The following is a 26,663-nucleotide window of genomic DNA, read 5'->3' as shown; positions in this document are numbered from 1 at the left end:
AGAGGGAAGGCTTAAAAAGCACATTTGAAGAAACTATTAAACTTTTAAGTATTTTAGTTACCATTCCTATATCAACATCTGAAGCAGAACGCTGTTTTTCGATGTTAAAACATAGTGATTTAGGTATGCTATCTGCAGAAAAGCATTTTGTAAATTGTATTGATAATTTTAATAATAAAGGCATTGAAAACTTTGCAACCAAAAAATAGAAGAATGAACTTCATATTGTCGTAAACTTTAAAGTGACATTAAAAAAATTTGTGCATGTGTGTAAATAATGAAATAGTATTATTTTTATAAATTGGTAAATAGAGACTAAATCTTAATAACAAACTTCAAGCACTATCAGCAGTAAATGCTGGTGGTAGGTTAAGAGGTTTTTATTATTAATTAATTTACGGAACTGTTTTGATCAATGTTGGACAATTGCTTGGCACCTCAGATCAATAAACATAAGATACATAAGATAAAAGTATCCGCGCATATATTTTTTCAGTTTTTGTTGTAAGTATACCTTTTTTGACAATACCGTGAATTCGTCACTAAAAATTTTGGCGGCTGCCCGAGTTCTGGCACTACCTTCTTAAAGTGGTACGAGCCGCCACTGTTTTCACCCCCTCTTTGGGGTGAAAAAATATTTGTCCAAAGTAAGTCCGGAAATGGATAAACTGACTAATTTTAAGTAACTTTTGTTCTATAGAGTTTTTCACTAAGTCAATACTTTTCGAGTTATTTGCCAGTGAATATGTTCATTTTTTCAACTAAATAACCACGCTTTTAGACGGTTTTTCGAAAATAACTCAAATATTAAGTATTTTGTCGAAAACACAATTCTTAGCAAAAATATAGCCTGTAATTTTTTTTTTTAAATGGTGTAGTTATCACGTCTTTATACCTAGCAGAAGCAGAGTTATAGCTAATGAAAAATAGGTTCATATTCGTCAAATTAAAAATCGCATACTTTAACGTGAAATAACCAAAAATGAAGCACATTTCGGGGAAAACTCATTATAACTTATTTAAATTGTTTAAAAAGCTTCATTTTTGTTTTATAAAAAAATGTCTAGCATCAAAAGTAAACAAGTTACCCTCAAAATAAAGTTAGCCCCTTTTTTTGGTGAAAAATCGGGAAAATCACCCCCTAATTAGTATCTCAAATAATTACGACAATCGTTACGACTTCACAAGTTTCTTGACTCATGTATGTATTGTTTATATGATTTGTAAGTTCCATTGGTTCAAAGTCCTTATTTTTGAAAGAGCTGTAGTTAAAAGGGGTTGAACGAGTCACTGATCACGAATGTATGCAAATTTAGAAACAATAAATCTTAATCAATTTTTGTCTAACAGAAAAACAAAAAAATTCATGATATTTAGAAAAGCAATGCTGACTTTTTTTTGTTTTTCGAGATTTTTGGTATCTCTAACAATTTTTAAGTTATTTTGAAAAAAAGCATGTTTTTCAAAATTAATTTTACTTCAAAACTAATTTTTTTTTCAAAAATAAGCACTTTGAATCGATGAAACTTACAGATCATGTAAACACAACATAAATAAAATAATTTGTGGAGCGGTAACGATTAATTTCATTTAAGTTTCTAATTAGGGGGTGGTCTTCCCGATTTTTTTTGCCAAAACAAAATGGACCAACTTTATTTTGAGCGAAACTTGCTTAAATTTAATGTTAGAAACTTTTTATAAAAACAGAAATAAATCTTTTTTTAAATACTTTAAAAAACTTATAATGGGTTTTGCCCAAAAAGTGCTTAATTTTTTGGATATTTCACGTCGAAATATTCTATTTGAAATTTGGTGAATATGAATCTATTTTTCATTGGCTATAACTCTGGTTCTACGAGTTCCAGAGACCTAACGCGTACACCATTTTTTTACTTTTTTGCAGGCTATATTTTTGCTAAGAACATTTTTTTCGAAAAAATACTTACTTTTTGAGTTATTTGCGAAAAACCGTCTAAAAATGTGGTTATTTTGTTGAAAAATGAACATATTCACTCGCAAATAACTCGAAAAGTGTTGACTTGGCGAAAAAGCTCTATAGAACAAAAGTTACTTAAAATTAGTCAGTTTACCAATTTCCGGACTTATTTTGGACATATATTTTTTCACCCGCCAAGAGGGGGTGAAAGTCGCCCCCAGGGCAAAAGCACACATCGGCACAATATCACTTTTTTTCTTTGACATGTAAGCTATGCGTATGCCAAATTTCATGTCATTCCAAGCGGTTCTTTAAAATTTAGAGCAAAAACCGTGAAAGAATGTACTAATACCTGTTATGCAGTAATTAATGGTGTATATTACAGGTTTTAATATTTTAAAGTCATAGCAACGATGTCAAACAAAGCAATTATTTGTCAAAAAGCACGTCACACACTTTAAAATTTCCACATAAATTGTAAATAATAAATAGATATAATTAATATTACATATTTTGTTGACTTTATATTAAACTTACCTAATATTTAGTAATTTTGAGTTATACGTTATCTTCGAACTAAGACATGCGAAGCAATTGGGCACTAAAAGCACAATATGTATGTAAATTCAGTGCGGAAAATAAAACTTTCCAAACTAAAACGCGTGCGGAAAAGTAGACTTTTTTTCACGGTCGCTCGTAGAAAAATTTATTTTTCTAAGAGCGTGCAAAAAAGTATACTGATGAAAATACTAATGAAAAGTATACTGTTTTATTTTCGCAGATGAAAAAGTCATTTTTGCACAAGAGAGGGAGGACATGACGTAATATAATTATATGATAAGGAAATTAAAGGAAGAAAATGAGCAATGAGGACTCAACATAAGTATGTGTAAGACCGAATACTTATGTATTGAATCCGAAGTTGTAGATTTGAACTTAAGGTTAAAAGAAAAGATAATGATAAGCCGAGATGGCACTTGTATGAAAGATATAGAAATGAAAATAACACGGGTAAAACAAGCTGGACTTTATGTTGAGATGTCTACAAATCACCAGAAATGATAACAGAGTTTAGAACAGAGGAAATATGGAACAGAATGGAAGTAGAATGTTTAATTACAAAAAAATTTGGAAAACAGAGCCCTGCAGTACTGCGGGCATAGGTATACAAAGAATATTGGACTGGGATTTGCCGGGAAGCGTATTTACGTTTCCGTGTTCATTTCAAGACCGGGTAGTTTTGAAATCGGCACGTAAACGGCGGAGAATATCTGCTTTCAAACACGTGTGCATTTCAAGACGTTTAATTTTGAAATGCGCACTGGTTTGTAAAAGAACTTCGCGCCTAAAATTATCACAAATACGTGTTAAGTTGTAACATTATTTTATTTTATTTGAACTGTTTATCACAAATAGCTCCTATCTGCAGAATAACAAATTATCATTCATTGGATCTGTGGAAATAAAACAATTTTGTTACCAAAGTTACCTTCTTTTTTCTTTATAATTTTTCAAAAAACTCAAAGTAGTGCCAAAATATCCTGTCAAAATAAACTATTACGATACGTATACATTTTGTAGTAATGCACAACAATATAGGTACTAAAAGTGTTATGTATATTAAAAACATATTTTAGTTACAGCTAAACAATTATTGTTCAGCAAACATATTTTTAGCTATTTTTAAAGCTATTTTTAAGGAAGCAATATCAGAGGAAGAACAGGGTATATCAATAAACGGAAAATTCTTGAAAAACATAAGATTCGCAGACTATACCGCTATTTTTGCAGACAGTTTAGAAGCACTGCAACGAGTAGTACCTAAATAGATTACATCAAGTCAGTATAAAATATGGACTACGAATGAACGTTAAGAAAACCAAGTTCATGATTAATTCTAAGCAACATACAATAGGAAGGCTAGATATCGAGGGAAAACAAGTAGAAAGAGTGAATAACTACAAATATCTGGGAACCTGGGTAACAGAAAACAACGACCAAGGTAGAAAAATCAGGACACGAATCGAAATTGCAAGAAAAGCATTTATAAAAATGAAAAAAATGTTTGTTAATCGAGACCTTTCTCTGGAGCTGAAAATACGAGCCTTAACATGCTACCTGTTCTCGACTTTTTTGTATGGAATGGAAAGATGGACACTGAAAGTAGACAACATAAAGAAGTTGGAAGCATTTGAAATATGGTGCAATAGAAGGATTTTGAAAATACCATGGATCCAACGAGTTACGAATGCACCTTAAATAATTTACTTAAACTTAAATACACAACACGACCCTCAAAGCTAAGTTGATAAACAGCACGTGCAACGAATAATATACCTATTATAATAGTTCTATGCACTTGTTTGTAGAATTCCAACGCCATATATTTCGGTACAAACCCGTGCACATTTCGGGGGTTGGCGCTTTCAAATCAACACCTTTTTGGAACTAGATATGTATCACCGTTTCGGTGTCCGTTTCAAAACCGCAATGTCTTGAAATGAACACGCAAACGGAAATACGCTGCCGGGAAGAAGACGTAAGACGAAGAAGACCTGCTACAAGGTGAAAAACGTAAGTAGGAAATGCTATGATAGATACAGACCTCAGAGAAGATGACTGGGAAAATATAGCACTTTAAAGGACGAAAACGGCGAAATTATAATAGGAAAAGGCCGAAGTAGGAGAAGAAGATTTTTAGTTTAATTGCTCTATATATATTATTAATTAAGTAAATGCTATATCACGGAAGATATTCCTTACATATTCTGTACATAAATACACTTATTATAACATTACTTATTTTCTTTAACTCAAATACATTATTATAACTTTAGTTAACAAAAAAAGTATATTGATGTCTTTACTTTTAGCTGCGAAGCCGTTTCAGCCAGTGACTACGTTGAATTTTCTAATTATTTAACAAGAGATAGAAAATTTTCAAGGTACTGCGGTCAACTCAAAGAGTTTGACGTAGAATCTGATAGGAAATTCTTTAGAGTCACATTTCGATCCAATGACAGACTTGATGGTACCGGTTTTAACGCTACCTTTAAATTTGTTATGGGAAAAGAAAACCATGGAAAGAAACTGAGTACCAGTGTAAATGCCACTACATTTATAAAAGGTATGTATATTAAATTGAGTTTATTGCTTAAATGGTTTTACTGTGATACAGTTATATATCCAATAAGAGTCGAAAATCGTCTATTCAAAGTGCTGATCTGCGCTCCCTATTCTAAGTGAAAAATAGGATTGTTTTGCCTTCGCATTGTAACTGAAAAAAAAAGGAATTTTTATTAAACACTTTTCTTTACTTCAATAGTTTGCATCAAATCTTTAGACGTTAATTTGACTGACTTTTCTTAAATTCAAATGAATGAAAATTTGCAGACATATGCATTCGCGGGAACAATACGCGAATAGTCAATAAAAAACAATTTTTTTATGTTTATTAATTATTGTTTAAATAAAAAAAAACGATTTTAATGGAAAATGCTTAAATTCTGTTGTTGTTTACAATGTAGAAACTTGAAATTTTTACGGATTGTAGCTAATGATATGAACTATACATAATTTCACTTTTACGTTAATTGTTTACGTTATGCTTCATAAATAAACAATAAAGTTTGAAATTTTTTGCCGACTCCGACTACTTTTTATGTTGGTACATCATATGTTTTATACATATTTTAAGAAACATGACGATATATTTTAATGTTTAAAAAGTGTAAGACTAAAAAGTCAAAAATAAAAAAATATGAAAAAAAAAATTTTAAGAAACGCTTTTCTTTAGTTACGAGTGACTAAAATTAAAAATATTATAAAAAAAGCAACTAAAAAGCAAAAAATAAAAAAAACTGAAAAAATCTAACACATTCGTTAAAGAAAAGCGTGGGGCGAAAACCGTTTATTCGATAAAGACGCGCCACGCTTTTCTTTGACGAATGTTTTAGATTTTTTCAATTTTTTTTATTTTTTGCTTTTTAGTTGCTTTTTTTATAATATTTTTAATTTTAGTCACTCGTAACTAAAGAAAAGCGTTTCTTAAAAAATTTTTTTCATATTTTTTTTATTTTTGTGACGCTTATGATCGAGATAGTGCACCAAAATTTGGGATTAAGTAGGTCATGACGTAGCTAAGTAAAATCTCTATAGGCGGGACGCTGCGTGGTCGACAAAGAGGTGGGCGTAGGGGTGAATATAAAAAATATAAAAGGTTTTTTGCGACGTTCGTGACTGAGATTTGTGCACCAAAATTTGGGAATAAGTAGACCATGACATAACTAAGTAAAATCTCCAGAGCCGGAAACCAGAGTGGGAGACGAGAGTAGTTATAAGGGGTCAAATTCGCGGTATTTATTTTTTTTTGTAACGCTCATGATGGAGATAGTGCACCAAAATTTTGGAGTAAGTAGGTCATGACGTAACTAAGTGAAATCTCCAGGGGCGGTAGGCTGCTTGGGGTACAAAAGGGTGGTAGACAGGGGTGAGTATAAAAATATAAGGAACTTTTTTTGCCGTTCGTGATCGAGATAGTGCACCAAAATTTGGGAATAAGTAGATCATGACCTTACTAAGTAAAATCCCCAGGGGCGGAACGTCGCGTGGGAGAGAAAAGTGTTGTGCTGCGTCACAAAAAAAAATAATACAAACTTTGACCCCTTAAAACTATCCTCATCCCCAACTCTGGTTTCCGCCCCTGGAGATTTTGCTTAGTTACGTCATGGTCTACTTACTCCCAAATTTTGGTTCACTATCTCGATCACGAACGTCACAAAAAAGCCCTTAAAATTTTTATATTCACCCATGCCCCCCCCCCTTTTTCAGCCACGCAGCGTTCCGCCCCTGGATATTTTACTTAGTTACGTCATGAACTATTTATTCCAAAATTTTGGTGCCTTATCTCGATCATGAGCGTCCCAAAAAAAAATAATAAAAACCGCGACTTTGACCCCTTATAATTACTCTCATCCCCCACTCTGGTTTCCGGCTCTGGGGATTTTACTTAGTAATATCATGGTCTACTTATTTCCAAATTTTGGTTCACTATCTCGATCACGAACGTCACAAATAATCCCTTATAATTTTTATATTCACCCATGCCCCCATCCCTTTCTCGGTCACGCAGCGTTCCACCCCTGGAGATTTTACTTAATTACGTCATGATCTACTTATTCCCAAATTTTGGTGCACTATGTCGATCATGAGTGTCGCAAAAAAAATAATAAAAACCGCGACTTTGACCCGTTATAACTACCCTCGTCCCCCACTCTGGTTTCCGGCTCTGGGATTTTACTTAGTTATGTCATGGTCTACTTATTCTCAAATTTTGGTGCACTATGTCGATCACGAACGTCGCAAAAAACCCTTTATATTTTTTATATTCACCCTTATCCCCACCCCTTTATCGGCCACGAAGCGTTCCGCCCCTAGAGATTTTACTTAGTTACGTCATGACCTACTTATTCCCAAATTTTGGTGCACTATCTCGATCATGAACGTCACAAAAAAAATAATAAAAACTTTGACCCCTTATAACTACCCTCGTCCCCCACTATGGTTTCCGGCCGTTGGGGAAAGTCATGTACACAACTAATTCAACATATCCCCGTATAGTTTTTCCATATTACTTATCACGCACAAAATCCGCTTCTATTTCTCCGACTATTAGTGATTCCTGCCCTAAACTATCTCCCGAGGGGGTTTAGGGGGAACTCGGGGGTAGGAGTGCCAAACTTTTTTGGATCTTTTTTGGGATCTCAAAATTGACAGTCAGAGCAAAATCCCAGGCAACCAAACGACGTTTTTATAACGTAGATAACACGTCATAAAAATGACCAATTGGACCGCATTATGTAATAACGGATTAACCGCCAAAAGTCAAAAATCGAGATAATAGTGCCATATTGCAGCTAGGGTGCAAATCTATGTATAAAAATATGTTTTTTGTAAAAAAATTTAAAAAAAAAGCTGTTTTTAAATGCCTGTATTAAGCGACATTTTTTATTTTATTAAAAAAAATCTCACACTAGGATTTGTAATATCGAACTAAACGCCAATAATGGTACATAATCCATTGTCATAAACAAAAATCCGCATCTTTGTAAGTGTAATAACGAATCAAGCGCCATGAATAGTCGGTTAATTCTTTATCTAACAATAAAAAACTGAAAACGTTTGTTTTCTATACTTCCACAAAATTTATTATATCTAAGTGACTACAGCTGTTTCGGCGGAGTGCCTTTCTCAAGTAATATAGTTTACAATGTGTTTGCCTTTTTAATCTTCAACTGAAGAGGTTGAGGAGTGGGGAGCTGTTTGTCTCGAGTTGGTCATTCAGAATTATATCTGTATTTTTCAGTTTATTAATTTCCATAGATTCTAAAAAAGATAGCTTAAGGCCTTTATTTTGAATATGTAGAATTTTAAACTCTTCATTGAAAGAATGATTATGATCTAGAAGGTGAAGTGCGTATGTAGAAGTGTCTGTTTTTCTATTGTTGAATGCCCTTTTGTGTTCTGCTATCCGTTTGTCAAAAGTTCTGCCAGTTTGACCGATGTACGTTTTCGGACAGTCACCACAAGTTAGTTTGTACACACCACTCTGTAGTTGCTTTCTCTTTCGGCTTTTATTGTTCTTAATATATTTGCTTAAGTTGTTGTTAGTTCTGAAAGCTGGTGTTATTCCTTTCTTTTTTATGTATCTGGCTATTGTTGTTGTTATCTTGCCAGTATATGTGAGAGAGCAGAAGGTACTGGGTTCTTTCTGTGGTGGTAGACACTTCTACATACGCACTTCACCTTCTAGATCATAATCATTCTTTCAATGAAGAGTTTAAAATTCTACATATTCAAAATAAAGGCCTTAAGCTATCTTTTTTAGAATCTATGGAAATTAATAAACTGAAAAATACAGATATAATTCTGAATGACCAACTCGAGACAAACAGCTCCCCACTCCTCAACCTCTTCAGTTGAAGATTAAAAAGGCAAACACATTGTAAACTATATTACTTGAGAAAGGCACTCCGCCGAAACAGCTGTAGTCACTTAGATATAATAAATTTTGTGGAAGTATAGAAAACAAACGTTTTCAGTTTTTTATTGTTAGATAAAATGAACTTCCATCAAGTAACGGTCGAATCCATCAATTGGTTAATTCTTTATTACAAAACATAACATATTTACTAACGTTTAAGATATCCAATTAAAAGACATCATTTGTCAGGTAACATCAGATTAAGCGCCAACTATGTCTCTTAATCCGGTATTCGGATCTTAACTCATGCATATCTTAAAAAATCATTAACGAATTAAGCGACATTTGATCGAATAACTTTTAAAATATAAATTATTTTTAAAAAATTTTAAACACAGGTACAAGTCTTACATTTGCATTAATATATTAAATATGAAACATGTCAGTACTATATTTTAGAAATAGTACCAAAAACAAATTTAAAATCTTTAAACCGATTTATCTCAAAACTACATTTTGGCGCTTAATCCGCTATTACATAACGCGGTCCAATTGACGTGTTTCTATGACGTAATATCGACGTTGAAAATCACGTGTATTTGTCTCATCGATTTGACGTCATAATTGTGACGATTTTAAAACGTCTAAAAGGTGACGACTTTTATACGTCGGTAAAATCACGTCTTTAATACTTTCAAAAAGTGACCTCTTTCAGATGTTTCAAAATATGTAACATGAAACCTATAGGTCTACGTCCGATGTGTCGAAGATATACTACCATTTGTTTAAGATCGCTTGTGCATTAGAAGCAATCTAACATTGATTATGCATGATTGTACCAGCCTTCGCATTATAGAATTTTCACTATTTATATAAGTATAGCTACTTACTGTGTCAAAACTGAAAAAACATACAAACTAATAAATAATTTATTAACAAATTACTCGATAAAACTCGACAACACATAGTTAGTTCATTAACAGAAAATAAACATAACCTCAAACAGTTGTCAAGAAGAATACTTCATTAAACTAACTCACTGAGCAAAAACGAATACAAATCTCTTAATTAACACGTTTCTTCAACTAAATATCTAAATGAAAAGTCTTATTTTATCAGACAAGACACAAACCACGTAAACAATAAATGAGAAATTTCTTATGAAAATTATTTAACGAAATTGTTTGGAGTAATACAAACAAGCTCCTCCCAATTTTGTGACGTCAGACTTAAACTGTCTGAAATGAAAACGTTTTTTAAACGTTATTTTAACGTCTATATGACGTTTTAAAAGACGTCTATATGACGTAATTTTCAAACACGTGTATATATTCAACCAAAACTGACGTTTCCTCGACGTTATATGACGTCAGTTGGTTGCCTGGGATGTCGCTTGTTCGTATGATTTTTAGAGGTTTACTGGCATTTTGTCTCTGACTTATGTACTAAGTTATCTACTCGATAAGAAATCTTTAACGTTTTCTTTTTATTTTAGGTACATGTCTCCTGGTAATACTGAGTTTAATTTCATTGACCAAAATAAATACATAATCATAGAATTGAAGACAACAGGGATCACTTAAGCAATATTTTTTCATAAATCAAATCATCAAATCATTTGATTTCAAATGAACTTACGTGTGCTATATTTCACATGCAGGATATAACAAGATGAAGACTGTAAATATAAATATTTATGTTATGTTTGTCTGTTCAAATTTGTACATATAGTAATATAGTGTTTTTTAGAAAAGTGTTTTTTTTTAGTTGCAAGTGATTTTGAACCTCACATCTTTTTATATACAGTGGTGGGCAAAATTAATTAAACATATGAATAGAAAATTTAATGCATTTAGATACTTTACTACTACTCGTCCCAGGAACCCACAGATCAACCATTTTTCGTACTGGGCAATTAACGTCTCGACGTTGAACATAAATAAACCATTTTAACCCATTCTCTCTGATTTTGGCATCAATATAACTCATTATTTCACAATTTTTTTCTTTTTTGTCACCCACTCATCGAATTCTCATTCCCGCCACATGCATTCGTTGTTCCTTTTGCTTATTAACTGTACAACATTTAGTCAGGGCTGAATTTACATATGGGCTGAATGGGCTATAACACAGGGCGGCAGAATTCAGGGGGTGGCAAATTTTGTTTAAAAAGTAAAAAAATGGCGAGGGGAAGGGCGGCAAATTGAGGATAGTCCAGGGGAGGCAAATCTTCAAATCCGGCCCTGCATTTAGTTACCTACTTCATAGCTGGTTGTTTTATAGAATTTTCACTTCAGATTTATTGGAATTTTTTCTGTCACGCAACACACCACCCGCTTACTTCCACTTCATCCATCCAGCCCTAATTTTACTGCACTATTTCCCCATTTCTCTGTACTACCGACAGACCGACAGTCAGAACACTAATAGAAAAAATTAAATGAATATCACTTGAACTTATACATTGACTTCGTTGATTATGAAAAGGCATTCGACTCCATAGTACTTTGGGCAATAGAGAGAGCATAACAAGTGCAGGATAGATTCTCGATACAGAAAGCTCATACATAATATTTACAAGAAGGCTACAATATAAATAGATGTGAAAACCAAAGCTATACCAATCAACACAGGAGTTCGCCAGGGAGACGTTATTTCACCAAAGCTATTCACACTGGGACTGGAAGACGTGTTCAAAGACATTAGGTAACTGGGTAGATAAAGGAATAAATGTTAATGGATGAAAACTCATTTGTGATATGCTGACGACATTGTAATATTCGCTACAAGTTTCGAAGAATTACAGACCATTAAGGCGCAACTATTTCAAGCTTCGGAAAAAGTAGGTCTTAAGATAAACTTGGAAAAAACAAAAACAATGACGAATACACCGAACATTAGAAAAATAACGTTGAATGACATAAATTTAGAAACAGTAAGCGAATACATCTACCTGGGACAGATAATGAAAGTTAACAAACAAAATCGAACTGTCAAAATTACCAGAAGAATAAGGTTAGCGTGAGCAGGATTTGGAAAACTGAGTTGGATCTTGAAAAACACTAAAATAGAACAATATTTGAAAACCATAGATTACGATCATTGTATCCTCTCTATACTTACGTATGGTTCACAGACGTGGACACTCACCAATGCCAGTATGGATAAAACAGTAAAGACACAAAGAGCGATGGAAAGATCAACGCTCGGGGTGAGGCTTATAGACAAAAAAAACAAATAAATGAATTAGAAGCAAAACCAAAGTAAAAGACACAGGAGAACATGCTGCCAAATTAAAATGGAGCTTTGCAGGACAAAACGCCCGACTGAAGGATAAAAGATGGAATCATGAAATACAACAATGAAGTTGTTCTGAAGCTATTTTCTTGTGGCATTTTTATAATTACGTATTTTTTATGGGAAATAAGCCACAATTTTACTAAAAAATGAATTTATTAACGTTTCGAAGCCCAAATCGGGTTTCGTTGTCAACAATTGTTTTTTTTTACTTAGCAACAACATGTTTGTTTTATTTTAATAGTATTTTGTATTTTGACAACGAAACCCGATTTGGGCTTCGAAACGTTAATAAATTTATTTTTTAGTAAAATTGTGGCTTATTTCCCATAAAAAATACGTAATTACAACAATGAAGACCATGGTTAGGAAGGAGAAGAAGAGGAAGGCCACAAATGAGATGGGCTGATGATATTGAGAAGATTGGAGGACATAACTGGAAACAAGTGGCGCAAAATAGAAAACACTGGATTGAATTGGGGGAGGCCTATATCCAAAGTTGGATTACTTACGGCTGAAGAAGAAGAAGAACCGATCCTACAGTTGATTCCAGGGTTCTTTACCCATGCGTCATCATTTAAATCATGCTAAATAAGTCGATGATAAGTCAGAAATTGAAATTTACTAAACGCAACAGCAAGTGACAGTAGGGGAGAGTTGGACAAAACCGGGTACCACTCTAAAAACCGTCTGTATATTTTGCTATGTGAGAGTAGCAAATATTTGCTGCAGATTGAAATATTCTCAAATGACTTAAGTTTGATATGCCAATGTCAATTTTTTAAAATATTCTTAGATTTTTAATTTTTTTTATTTTTATGAAAATATTGCAAATTACCCGGTTATGTCCAACCGGTATGATAAAACCGGGTAGTAACTTAATTACCATGTATAAAGACTAATGGGTAGAAAATAAAATATTTATTAAAAGTATGTGAACAAAAAACGAAAATCTATGAACAAAAGTCACAAATAAAAACTTCATCTACATCATCATCGGCACTACAGGCGTCGTAAGCCCATTTGGTGCAAGACACACATTTTATCCGGCCTTCCTTCGAATTATAATTTGAAAATAGTTAATTGTAATATAGACAAGCATCGACATTATTATCTTCTTCCTCCAAACTCTCCAAAATTTTGTTTTTGGTGCAGCCCCTTTTACCACGTTTTTGTTTTTGTCCAGTTCATTTAGTTTTAATTTTTTCCTACTAGCTTTCTAACTAGCTTCTTCAACAGAAGAAGCCACATGTTGTAGTTAACTAAAAGCAAAAAAACCATTGCAGAAACTGGAAGTAACAACAAGTCTGATAAAATCGGGTATCCGGTTTTGTCGATTTTCGGACTACCCGGTTTTGTCAAACTCGTAAACAATACATTAAATATTATTTAAATTTTTAAGTTATGAATATTCAAAATTTTTGGTCAAATTAAAGGTAATATACTAGGTTACATGTATTAAATTTTGAAATGGCCATTAGTTATTCATTAGAGGAGAAAACAGCTATAAACTTACCTTAAAAATCGAGTTTCCTGCATTAAAAAGCAGGTGAGGTCTTACTGCTCCGGCACAGATTACTCAAATGAGGTAGAAATGAATACACACGACTGTTGGTGGTAAAGGTACACTAATTTTAACATTGTCTAATAGATAGAGCAGCAGACAGTTAGAAGAATTAAGGGGTACCCGGTTTTATGAACCTACTCGGTTTTGTCTAACTCTCCCCTAAGCAGCTACTGCTCCTATCACGGGTTAAAATTTGAGTTATCAAATATGTGTTTTATCTGGCCAGGTATTAATGACGCACAGGTAAAGAACTTTGGACTCAAGTGTAGGTATTTACAACCATCCCTAATAGCACAAGGACGTCCAATGGACGTCCATTGGACGTCCTTCACGGACTTTAGGGACGTCCATTGGACGTCCGTTTTCGTCCGAGGAACGTCCTTTATACGTCCTATTTTGGTCCAAATGTCGCGCTACCGAACGTCCATTGGACGTCCATCTAAGGTCCGAGGGGACGTATATTGGACCTTAATCGGACGTAATTTGGACCTTGATCGGACGTCCTAGGGGACGTAAATTGGACCTTAATCGGACGTAAATTGGACCTTAATCGGACATAAATTGGACCTTAATCGGACGTAAATTGGACCTTAATCGGACATACATTAAACCTTAATCGGACGTAAATTGGACCTTAATCGGACGTAAATTGGACCTTAATAGGACGTAAATTGGACCTTAATGGGACCTTAATCGGGCGTAAATTGGACCTTAACCGGACGTAAATTGGACTTTAATAGGACGTAAATTGGACCTTAATCGGACGTAAATGGGACCTTAATCGGACGTAAATTGGAACTTAATCGGACGTAAATTGGACCTTAATCGGACGTAAATTGGACCTTAATAGGACGTAAATTGGACCTTAATCGGACGTAAATGGGACCTTAATCGGACGTAAATTGGACCTTAATCGGAAGTAAATTGGACCTTAACCGGACGTTCTAGGGGACGTGAATTGGACCTTAACAGGACGTCCAATTTTGGTCCAAATGCCACGTTACCAAACGCCCAATGGAGGTCCACTTAACATCCGAAGGGACGTTCGGTGGACGTCAATTGGGCCTTCATAGGACGTCCCAGTTTGGTCCAATGTCTTGCTGCCGAACATCCATCTAATGTCGTGGAAAATAAAAAATATATTTTTTAAGGAACTTATATTACATCTTATATTAAATTACAATTATTGGATATTACATTATTTACATTAAATTACAATACACTTCTCCAAGAAATTAACGCACCACCTTAAATATGGGGTATTTTTTATGTCTCGTATTTCCTAAACCTGTTGTTTCATCTAAGTGATTTTTTTATAATATTATAGCCTAGGCTATAGGTTACCTCCTTAAGCTTGTCATGCACAGGGAGCTATGCTGTAATATATGTACATTATATCATATCGCTCTCTATAGTAATGAGTGAGCCTGCAGACAGAAAACAAATGGTTCCATATGTGCAGGCTCACTCATTACTATAGAGTGCGATGTGATATAATATATATTACAGTATAGCTCCCCGTGCATGACAAGCATAAGGAGGTACTTAACCTATAGCCTAGGGCCTAGGCTAGAATATTATAAAAAAATCACTTAGATGCAACAACAGGTTTAGGAAATTCGAGACATCAAAAATGCCCAATTTTTAAGGTGGTGCGTAATCGGCTGTATATACAGGGTGTAACAAAAATACACGTCATAAATTAAATCACATATCCTGGGACCAAAAATAGTTTGAATGAACCTAACTTACCTTAGTACAAATATGCACATAAAAAAAGTTACAGCCCTTTGAAATTACAAAATGAAAATCGATTTTTTCGATTATATCGAAAACTATTAGCGATTTTTTATTGAAAATGGACATGTGGCAGTATTATGGCAGGAATATCTTAAAGAAAAATTATGGTGAAATTTGTGCACCCCATAAAAATTTTATGGGGGTTTTGATCCCTTAGATCCTCCCAAACTTTTGTGTATGTTCCAATTCAATTTTATTATTGTGGTACCATTAGTTAAATTCAATATTTTTGTTTCTTAGTATTTTTCAGATAAGGCAGTTTTTATCGAGTTGCGACTTCTTTTTTAACATGTCTACATAAAAATTTTATGGGGGTTTTGTTCCTTTAAACCCCCCAAATGTTTGTGTACGTTCCAATTAAACTATTACTGAGGTACCATTAGTTAAACAGAATGTTTTTAAAACTTTTTTGCCTCTTTGTATTTTTTCGATAAGGCACATTTTATCGAGATCTGGCTTCTTTTTTAATATGGTTCAAAATATCCCTAAAAATGTAAAGCATAAATAAGTCTGCATATTATTACCAAGTCTCCATAATCGTACTTAACCATATACAAATATGTGGTGGATTTGACAAATATTCAAAATATTTCGATAAAAATTGACTTTTCGAAAAAGCAATAAGAGGCAAAAAAGTTTTTAAAACGTTGTGTTTAAATGGTACTGCAATAATAATTAAATTGAAACGTGCACAAAAGTTTGGGGGGGTTTAAAGGAACAAAACCCCCATAAAATTTTTATGGGGTGTCCCAATTTTACTATAGTTTTTTCGTAAGATACTGCTGCCATAATAATGCCACATGTCCATTTTCAATAAAAAATCTCTAATAGTTTTCGATATATTGGAAAAAATCACTTCATCTTGTAACTTCAAATGAATGATAAAGGCACAGAGACTTAGATGGCGAGGTCACATTGAAAGGATGCCAAACACGAGGACTCCAAAAATGGTACTAAACTACACTACAGCTTCAAGAAAGAGAAGAGGAAGGCCGAAAAATAGATGGAAGCAAGAGGTCGAAAAAGATTTGGAAAGAATGGTGCTACAGGGTCAGAAAAGAAAAATGAATAACAGGAAGGAATGGAGAAAAATCACATATCAAGCCAGAGAAGATCTCAGTACATAAAGAAACGTGAAAATGAAGAAAAAAAACAAACTTTTCAAGCCATGGGCCTCTAAGACCCTTGGTGCTATTATATATATATATATAACTTCAAAGGGCTGTAACTTTTCTTGTGTGCACATTTGTACTAAGGTAAGTTAGGTCCAATCAAACTATTTTTGGTCCCAGAATATGTGATTAAATTTATGACCTGTATTTTTGTTACACCCTGTATATATCTACATACTTCGTCTAATTTACTAACTGTTGCGCGTCATCCGCGTCGTAGCCTGTGAGGTTGCATGATACCAACACGAAATATTTAGGCGGTAGGTGTGTTCTTTTTTAGAATCACTTTGCTGAGTACACTGGAATTACAGCCACTAGACATATTTTATTATATACGCGTAGAAATAATATTTGAAGATTTCTATTAATGTTAACCTAAAGAAATACACAATAATATGTTTCATTTAATTTGTATAAATGGATTGTAAAGCGTTTTTATGAAGCAGATTTGTTCGGATCACACTGTAACTGTAATCGAACGAAGGTGACATTTTAGAATAAATTGGTAACATTTATTTGACAGTTACGGTGATGACACTTCATATTTGTTTATATTCTTTACTATAAGTATCTGTTTTATTTATTATATTTACTGTTTTTATTATTTACTTTACTATAAAAAGATCCTCTACTATAAAAATATAAATTTCACCTAATTTTATAACGACTTGGAATAATCGAGGTATCTGACAACTTTTTTAGTTGTTATTGTAGACATACTTATACAAAGAAACCTACCGGCTTTTTGCCAAGAGTTCGGAGCCGTTTTTTAATTATTAACAATGCAGTGCAAAAACTCTTGCACTGCAAATCTTAAAAGATTATAACTTAATTCTTGTTCTCTATTTCTTAAGTTTTTACTTATTTACATTGAATATTAATTTGTTTTGTTGTATAATCCACGTTTACAATAATTATGTGACATATTTGATTTAAAATGGATTCAGGATCTTTTTATACTTTGGCAACTATGTCAACTTAGATCTCTGGCGTAGATAATGACGTGCAACAGTAAGTAAATTAGATGGACTGTAGGTTATATTTGGTTCTTGGGACATCAAAGTATATTTTTTAGACATTCTTAGTCACTGATGTGACATACCTCCAATTTGTTTTTTCATGAGTTTTGTAAGAGAGACTAAAAACTTTTTTTATAGTCACCTCCTGTTTTCATATATTTTTTGACATGTTTTGTAGTAAATTCAACTATCTATTTACTACAAAACATGTGAAAGCAGATGATCCTAAAAATGGTTTTTCGTCTCCTACAAAATTCATGAAAAAGCAGATAGGAGAATTATTGTACATTACAATTCTCTGATGTTTGGGAAAAAGGGCTTAAGTCAGAATTGCACATCGATAATGTTTTGATGATTTCTACAGTACTGTAGTAGATTCTACTGTACATACAGTTTACATCTACAACAGTTTTTTTCTGGTCCAGAAATCATCAAAACATTATCAATGTGCAATTCTGACTTAAGTCCTTTTTGCCAAACATAAAAAAACAATCTGGTCATAACTGACCAATGAGCAATTTTAATTTAGCCTAAATTACTACTGTTTCTTAAAATGAAGAGCTTACCCCATAGCGTCTCTTATCTAATCTAACAAGATCGTGCACTATTCTAACATACACAGGCACAGCACACAAGCACTATGCTCCGTTTTTCACTATCACCTATCACTCAAACTAGTTCAAAAGGATTTGTCCTCTTCAATCTTCTAGTTTGCCCAGTAGTATCGAGGAGCTGGATTTCCTCGATATTCTTGAACTCATGAAGTTGATGCTCGTGACCCTGCTATCTTCTTGATATTTGTTGATAATGTAATAACTTATTATGCATGGACAATGTGGACTTTCTTCCAACTAGCCAATACACTTTTTATATCACTCTTTTGCCTTTCATAGCCACAAGGCTATACATTTCCTTCTTGGTTTTTTTTTTGTAGGCCACTTTCAGCCGATTCTAAAAAAAATTAAAATGAACGGTAATTTTTCTATTCTTTACAATTAAAAATCAAAAGAAATAGGTACCTATTTACAGGTAATAATATGCATGTATAAATGATTCGTTTCATAAAGAATAAAGAAAATTGAAAACGGATTTTATAATACTTACAAAATTGTTTAAACAAGAGATCTAGCCAGTGCCCAGAGCAAAAACTAGCAGACAGTACAGCAAAAAAGCCACTAATTTTCATTTCCCACATCCCCTTATCGATGCATTTTTTTCCAATCAAAATTTTTACTTTTTTACTAAATTTTTAGGTTATCGGTTATGTTATGAAAATGAAATGTGATGACTATGGAGACCTACACAGAGGAGAGGAATCGAGATAGGACGACCTTGAAATTTTTGTACACGATTTTGCCTGTTTGCTTGGTTTCTCGCTAGGGCGGCGGTGGCGTAGAGATAGATGCTAGTTTTGCATTGGAGTGAATGTGAAAATTTCGAAAATAATTAATTATTCGTAGTTAATATAAGATTACTGGTTTTGGTGGTTAATATTATTTAAATATGAGTGCCAAGAAAGCTTACACTAAAAGAAATTGCTTCGTACCGGGATTTATATCGAGTTATCGTTCCGATAAAAAATTCAAAAGGGAACTTAACGAAGTATATAAAGACTTTTTATAAAGATTTGTCTTTATGTTATTTATAACGTTTATGGATTATACCTATTCGTTTGTATATTATTTCCTTCGGTGTAAATAAAATTTGTGTATTACCTATTATTGGTTTTTATTTTAACCTGAAAATTATAGTGATAATAGTAGGAGGTTCTTGAAAGTTTTTCTGTCGAAACAATGCATTTTTTGAGACAAAATATTTCACAAAAATTAACATTAATTTTATAAAAGTCGCAGACTGTCGTCTGTAGTTAATTTACATATATTTTTATTAACTAAATTTAAACATCTGATAGGTAAGCTTTCACAATATAGATAAATGAAGTGTTCAAAAGAAAAAGCATTTTAAATTTTGATAAAAAGAATAATTTAAAAAAAATTGATCAATAAACTTCAAATTATTTAAATAACTTTTTAAACTTTTTAAAAACAATTACGTACAGTTAAGTTCAATTTTTTCAACTAACAAACTTTTTGATATCAGTTACAAAGATATTAACAAATTAATTTGCAGTTGAAATACCATTGGTATATAAATGTGGCAGTTAGATAATGTGACAAAATATTTCAGCTTCAAAATAAGCTGTCCGCTGTCCTACATATTAAAGTAATGACAAATTTAAATTTGATGTCACATCTCCATCTACAATGGTATAAAAAGAATACACTTTTTAGCACACGTCGATATGTTATAAGGTTAAAATAATATATTTTTGGCATAAAACATATTCAGCTACAATCCACCAATAAATTAATGTCTAATTACTCTAAAAACAATAATAAAATGAGTTAAATAATAAATAAGTCCATAAGAGCTAATGTATTTGTAGCACCTATTCGAACACTTGCGCCTCTAGCGGCGATTGCTGAAAGTTGAATTAGAGGTTGAAAAGTTAGCCCACAAATGATGCATTGCGTTTCCACTCCTTCTTACAGGTCTCCATAGTGATGACCAATGACCACGAGACGCTACATAGATACTCGCGCGGCAAATTTGAAAATGAACGCAAATTGAACAGTACAATAAATGGCCTCTCTTAAAATCTTGTAATGGAAAATTTTACCCCTCCAGGAAGACATTGTATTTTATGTTCATAGAATCTTGTGGTAACTTTCCACCCATAATTTAATCAGATAGATGTTCACGGAATAGAACGGTAGTACCTACATTCCTGGAATGTTTTGTGTTGTTAGGATTAAACTTTTATTTTATTTATTCTTGAATATTTCCTATTGTTAAACATTGTAACCAATAATTTACAAATAAGATTTTCATTACATTACATAAAATCAAAAACATTTTTTGGATATTAAACTATATAGTTTGTTTATAATTGTAATAATTGTATATACAATTTTGAATTAAGATTTAATCTTTTCGATTTAAACTACAGTAAAACCTGTGTTACCGGCCCCCTGCAAACACCGGCCACCTGTACTAACGGTCAGTTTAAAAATTCCCCAAACCAATTACAGTAAAACCTGTCAGTAACGGCCACTAAAAATGAAAAAGCTATTGGCCGATATAGAAAGGTGACCGGTATTGCCAGTTTTTGTAGTCTAGATATAATTGGTTTGGGGAATATTTAAACTGGCCGTTAGTACAGGTGGCCGATTTTATCAGGTGGCCAGTAACACAAGTTTTACTGTATATCTAGACTACAAAAACTGGCAATAACGGCCACCTTTCTATATCGGCCAATAGTTCTTTCATTTTAGTGGCCGTTACTGACAGGTTTGACTGTATTTCATTAACGTAAAGTTAACGCGTAAGTTAATATTTTATTGAATTATTTTGCTATTTGATCCCGTAATTGGTATACTGTGTCCAATATAATATATACGCGTTCATAAAACGTCCGTATTTCGTCCAGTATGGACGTCCAAAGGACGTTCAACGTCGGACGTCCATATTTATTCCGTCCGAAGGACGTCCAACGTCGGACGTCCAAAGGACGTCCATATTTATTCCTTCCGAAGGACGTCCAAAATGGGACGTCCAAAGGACGTCCGTTTATAGTCCATGGACGTAAGGACCAAAAATGGACCTATTTTGGACGTCCAAAGGACGTCGTGTGCTATTAGGGATATTACTTTTACCATATAATACCATATAATTCCATATAATATCGCCATTTATATCTACCATATAATATCGCTTTCACTGTTTCCTAATAACACTACAGCCCGCGGAACGAACCATTGCCGGTGAGAAAAATCCTCTCTGCTAAAGTCTAGGCGGGTATACGACCCACGACAGCATTTGTCGCCGTCCATGATTCGTTCCGGTGACTGTACATTATCAGCATATTATATTAAGCACAAGGAATGTTACCCTGTTTGGGAACACTAAATGGGAATAAATGAGGACTAAAGTACATATTAGTATACTGCTTCTTCATTTGCCTGGCATTTGTCCCACTTCCAAAATTATTTTAAACAAACCTATTAGTCAGTTTGTTATTCCTATCTCTCGTAATGCTGTCCACACTTCCCCAGGAATATCATCTGGTCGAACAGTTTTTCCTTTCTTCATTTTTGAAGTGCTTAAACTACTTCCTCGTTGGTTATATTTTGGTGGCCATTGTTTTTACTGTCTGAATTAATAATTAAACTAGTATTCGGTCAAAATATTCATCTAATAAACTAATACGAGTAGAGTAATTTTTCCGTATCTTTTTGATATCCTTTTCATCAACAAGTACTTTATTATTTTCATCTCAAATACATCTAACCTGATTAAAATCTTCTGCTTTTTTTTTTCTCTGTTTGGCTATTTTATATATCTTTATTTCTCCTTCCCTGGTATCAAGTTGATCGTGTAAAGTTGAATACGCTTCTACTTTAGTTTTTGCTACTACTACTTTCCCTTTCTTTTGGCGAGCGGACAGTTTTGAAGATCTGTGTCCGACATATTTTCTTGCCATTGTTTATATAATTTCTCTTCTCTTTTATTCTTTCTTGAACTTCTTTTGATCACCACCAGGTCTATTTATTCGCAAACTTCTTCCCAGACGTTTTTCCAAGTATTTCAATAGCTTTATTTATACCGGTCATCTTTCTCTAAATTGTATTAGGACTTATCCTTTTATGTTCCAACATATATTTTTCACTATTTTTGCCCTGAATAAAACTTCTTGTTTATCTTTTAATAACCTCAAGTTGATTTTTTTGTGGTCTTCTTTGATATTTTATCACTTTATTATTATTTTATTTTATTAATAACAAGGAACATTATCATTGTTCCTTGTTATTGTTATTTTTCTTGTAAGTCTTACAATGTAAGAGTTTGTTTGTCTTTTCTAAACAATGCGAGAAGTGGCTACCAAAAATAATACAAGCAGATCGGGGGGTGTGTATTATGTGTATTCTATTTTTGGCTAAATTAATGCCTAGATCACATTTAATGACCCAAACAGAATGGCGAAATCTACGAGTACAGCTAAGCCCTAGTTGGGTACATTATACGTTACATGCCATAGAGTGCCCACAGCCCCATGCCCCATGTTTTATGTTTTAGAAGGTCATTTCGTTTTGTAATACCTACAACTTACAACACTATAAAAATACAAGTTTATAGTTGTATAACAAGTTCATAGGAAAAAAGTAGATAAACTAATTGTATTATGTAGAGTATGTGTGTTGTTGAAGGGTGATATAAGTTCTATTTTAGAAAGAACTATTATTTTAAAAAATAAAACGGGATAATACCCGAAGGTTGGCTGTATACCATCTAGTTAAATAAAATTAACATGAAGTAAAACTCCCTAGTGTAGTTGGTATATTTAATAAAAATTCTAAAAAAATTTTAAAAATCCAAACGGATTACGTTCAAAACGTTTTCGGACTTACCAGTCCATCATCAGTGAACCTAAAAGTAAGTAATCTCACTTAGTAAAATTGAAAAAGGGTGAAATTTTGAATGTTAAAAATTGAAAAGTGTGGTTACGATTACTTACTCTCTGTCCTTGCTAAATAGCCACAATGCCAAACACTGGTCAAGATGTATGTTCTAACTACATGGTGAAATCTGTTAAACAATTTGGCTTACATTGGATGCCAACGGATTAGTACTAGGTACATGATGCTCTACTCCATTAATTAAGAAATTTTTTTATTATGAATAGGTCTACATTGAACTACGTTTAGTCTGTCAATGATTTAGAAGGAAGTTGAAATACTTCAAATGTCAGTAACATTGACATCCAGGAAAGGGAATTTTTAAGGTATTAACCAAGGTCAAGATCCAATGTGGTTACGGAAATTTAAGTTTAAGACTGTGTTGGAATTTTAATTTTTAATATTAGAATTTAAATTTACTATTTTTTTTTAAATATTACAACCATTACTATAAACTTGACTATAAAATTAAATTTGATCGAAATTATTGTCATAATATGGTAATGAAAACAAAATGTAAGATAGAATTATTGGTTAATGAAAGTTAATAATTTTTGGGCCTAAAATAGCCTTGGGGGTGAAAGTTAAAACGTTGAAGTGATACAAAAGTTGTTTAGTGTGTATAGAAATATAAATTTGTTAACTGTAATGGTGGTTGTATAAGTCTAGTATGATATTGATTCTGTATGAAATTAACTATTTAAAAAATTGGTGAGAATTGAGGTAACTGATATAAGATTGTTAGGTCAAAAATATAAATAATTGACGGAATGTGAAAATGTGTTAGTTATAGTCAAAAATATAGGAAATATTATAACATTATGCATAGAAAAGAAAATGGAATTATTTGATTGTTAAATTAAAACGAAGTTGATAAAATGTGTAAATGAACAAAAGATTTAAAAGAAGTGCGTCAGCCGGATGCACAAGACACAAACTGTATTTGGAAAATAATTAAAAGTTAAAAATAGTAAAATAAGAATAAAGTTGTAAAGTTAGAGATTAGAGTGGCTAGAAAGTTAAATGCAACATATTAAAATTTGGAATTTTTAAGAAAAAATTAAAATGAAAAATAAAAAGAAAAAGAAAAATAAAAATAAAAAGGAAAGAGGACCTGTATGAAAAAGAAGAATTAGAAGAACATTTTGGAAAAGACCAACGAACGAAGTAAAGACCCAAGCGGCGAATAGACAAATAGATAAGGTCAATGATTTATGAAGGGAAAAGTAGGGTGAGAAAATGGCAAAGGGTGAATTAGTTGTGTTGGTGTTACTGGGGGTTGTAGAGTAAATGATTAGTATGAAAGGAGATTTTGGAAATAGAAGGAAGTGAAGTATGAAAAAAGAATGAAAAAGAAGGTTAAGTTAAAGGTTTTATGGGTGAGGTCAGGAAAGTTGCTAAGTGTGAAGGATAAATTGAAAAAACAAGGAATTTAGGAAATAAGTTTACGGTGAATGGGAGTAAAATTGCGATTAAGGGAGGTTTGTCTATTCACACAATTGGGACTGGACCTCAAGTCTCGGATAATCTCCAAATCCTCATACAAGTCCAATCGGAGTGTGTTTTTCTGCTGTATATTGTGCACCAACTGGACACCCTCAGGAATCTTAAGTTCATGTCTATTGACTTTAAGGTGATGTGAGAAAGAGGAAGTAGTATCTCTCTTACTATGTTCTAGGGATCTGGTGGCAAGAGATCTACAAGTTCTACCGATGTAGGTAGCATCACAATCTGAGCAAGAGAGTTTATATACACCACTACGGTTCATGTAGTTGATTGGATCCTTAGTATTGGTCAAACTCTTGTTAAGGGTGTTATTAACTTTAAAAGAAATTTTTATATTATCACAGGAGTTGGTATAAAATATAAAAAATATATAAAAAAATTTCGGTAATATAAAAATTTCTCAATTAATGGAGTAGAGCATCATGTACCTAGTACTAATCCGTTGGCATCCAATGTAAGCTAAATTGTTTAACAGATTTCACCATGTAGTTAGAGCATACATCTTGACCAGTGTTTGGCATTGTGGCTATTTAGCAAGGACAGAGAGTAAGTAATCGTAACCACACTTTTCAATTTTTAACATTCAAAATTTCACCCTTTTTCAATTTTACTAAGTGAGATTACTTACTTTTAGGTTCACTGATGATGGACTGATAAGTCCGAAAACGTTTTGAACGTAATCCGTTTGGATTTTTTAAAATTTTTTAGAATTTTTATTAAATATACCAACTACACTAGGGAGTTTTACTTCATGTAAACTATTATTTTGTTCAAAATGTTATTGAATTTTGGTTTCTGTGTTCTTTCAAAACCAAAATTTTCTTTGTTGCTGTCTTTGGATATAGGCCTTGATCCCGCTTACCACAAAGAATTTGATTAATAGCAATCTGAAAATTTGTTAATAGCTTAATGGTAGGGGAGCCCAAGCGGGGATTTTTGCAGTTACTCGAGCGCGTCAGATTATCATATGGGGAGAAACCTTGTACCCTGTAAATATACTTCTACCATATATTGACTCTCAATACAGGGTAGTTCGTTAATGAAGGTCCGAAAAAAAACTATCCTTAGAAAAACTCGAAATCGTCAGATTAAGACCCAGGCAACCAAGTGACGTCAGGAACGTCGAGGAAACGTCAGTTTTTGGTGGAATATATACACGTGGTTGAACATTACGTCATATCGACGTCTTTTGTAGGTAATTTTAAATACGTAACATTAATGACGTTAAAATACGTTTAAAAGACGTTTTCATTTCAGACAGCCTAAGTCTGACGTTACGAAATTGGAAGAAGCTTAAAAGTTACAAAACAACAAAACAAACGTTATGTTTTATTTTTGTATCCTCGCCTCGTTTCATTTCATTGTTTGTCTTGTCGTAATTTGCCTATTTTGGATTTATTTAGATTTTGTTGGCTGTTTTTTGTGTATTTTTTAAAACTTTTGTTTGTCATTTGTGAATTTTATAAATTTACCACAATGCAAAGTGATTATTTAAGGAAATTATTATTGCGGATGTTGGAGAAAGGTAGGCGAAACAATTTTTATTTACTATTCATTTTTCCCTGATATTTATCAATAATGATGAATTTTGCAGGCAATAACATTATTTCTTTTATTGTTTTAGATATTCATTGAAGCTGAAAATAATTGGAGATAGATCCATATACATTGATTCAGTCATCGCAGAATTGGATTTTACAGTAAAGTTATCCCACCAATCACTATTATAGATGTTTATACATATCTGGTGGAGTCTCACAGTTACTACTCTAAGTAGCAGATAAAAGCCTTCAGGCACATAAAAGCCTTCACAAATGGATTTGTTTTGAAAGTTGGAGTTAAAATTTTTAATGATTCCTATATTATTG

General features: G+C 32.8%; 1 protein-coding gene and 1 long non-coding RNA gene across 2 annotated transcripts in view; one reads left to right on the top strand and one right to left on the bottom strand.

Annotated features, from left to right (window-relative positions):
- Positions 1-10,671, top strand: part of LOC114325498 (suppressor of lurcher protein 1) — a 933,155-nt gene extending 922,484 nt beyond the window's left edge. Inside the window, exons 12-13 of the mRNA XM_050648175.1 lie at positions 4,810-5,063; positions 10,414-10,671. Of these exons, the coding sequence (XP_050504132.1) occupies positions 4,810-5,063; positions 10,414-10,469 (310 nt within the window). The 3' untranslated portion in view covers positions 10,470-10,671. The remainder of the gene's footprint in view (positions 1-4,809; positions 5,064-10,413) is intronic.
- Positions 10,672-16,362: 5,691 nt separating this feature from the next.
- LOC126883011 (uncharacterized) lies at positions 16,363-19,062 on the bottom strand. Its single transcript, XR_007697457.1, has 2 exons — positions 18,878-19,062; positions 16,363-18,724 (listed from the first exon to the last, which is right to left on the bottom strand). It is a non-coding gene; the product is annotated as an uncharacterized LOC126883011 (long non-coding RNA).
- Between the last annotated feature and the right edge of the window lie 7,601 nt (positions 19,063-26,663).

This window comes from Diabrotica virgifera, chromosome 4, assembly GCF_917563875.1.
Source record: "Diabrotica virgifera virgifera chromosome 4, PGI_DIABVI_V3a".
Taxonomy (NCBI): Eukaryota; Metazoa; Arthropoda; class Insecta; order Coleoptera; family Chrysomelidae; genus Diabrotica; species Diabrotica virgifera.
The sequence above is the reverse complement of the archived record's forward strand: the minus strand, read 5'-3'. Positions and strand labels throughout refer to the sequence as shown.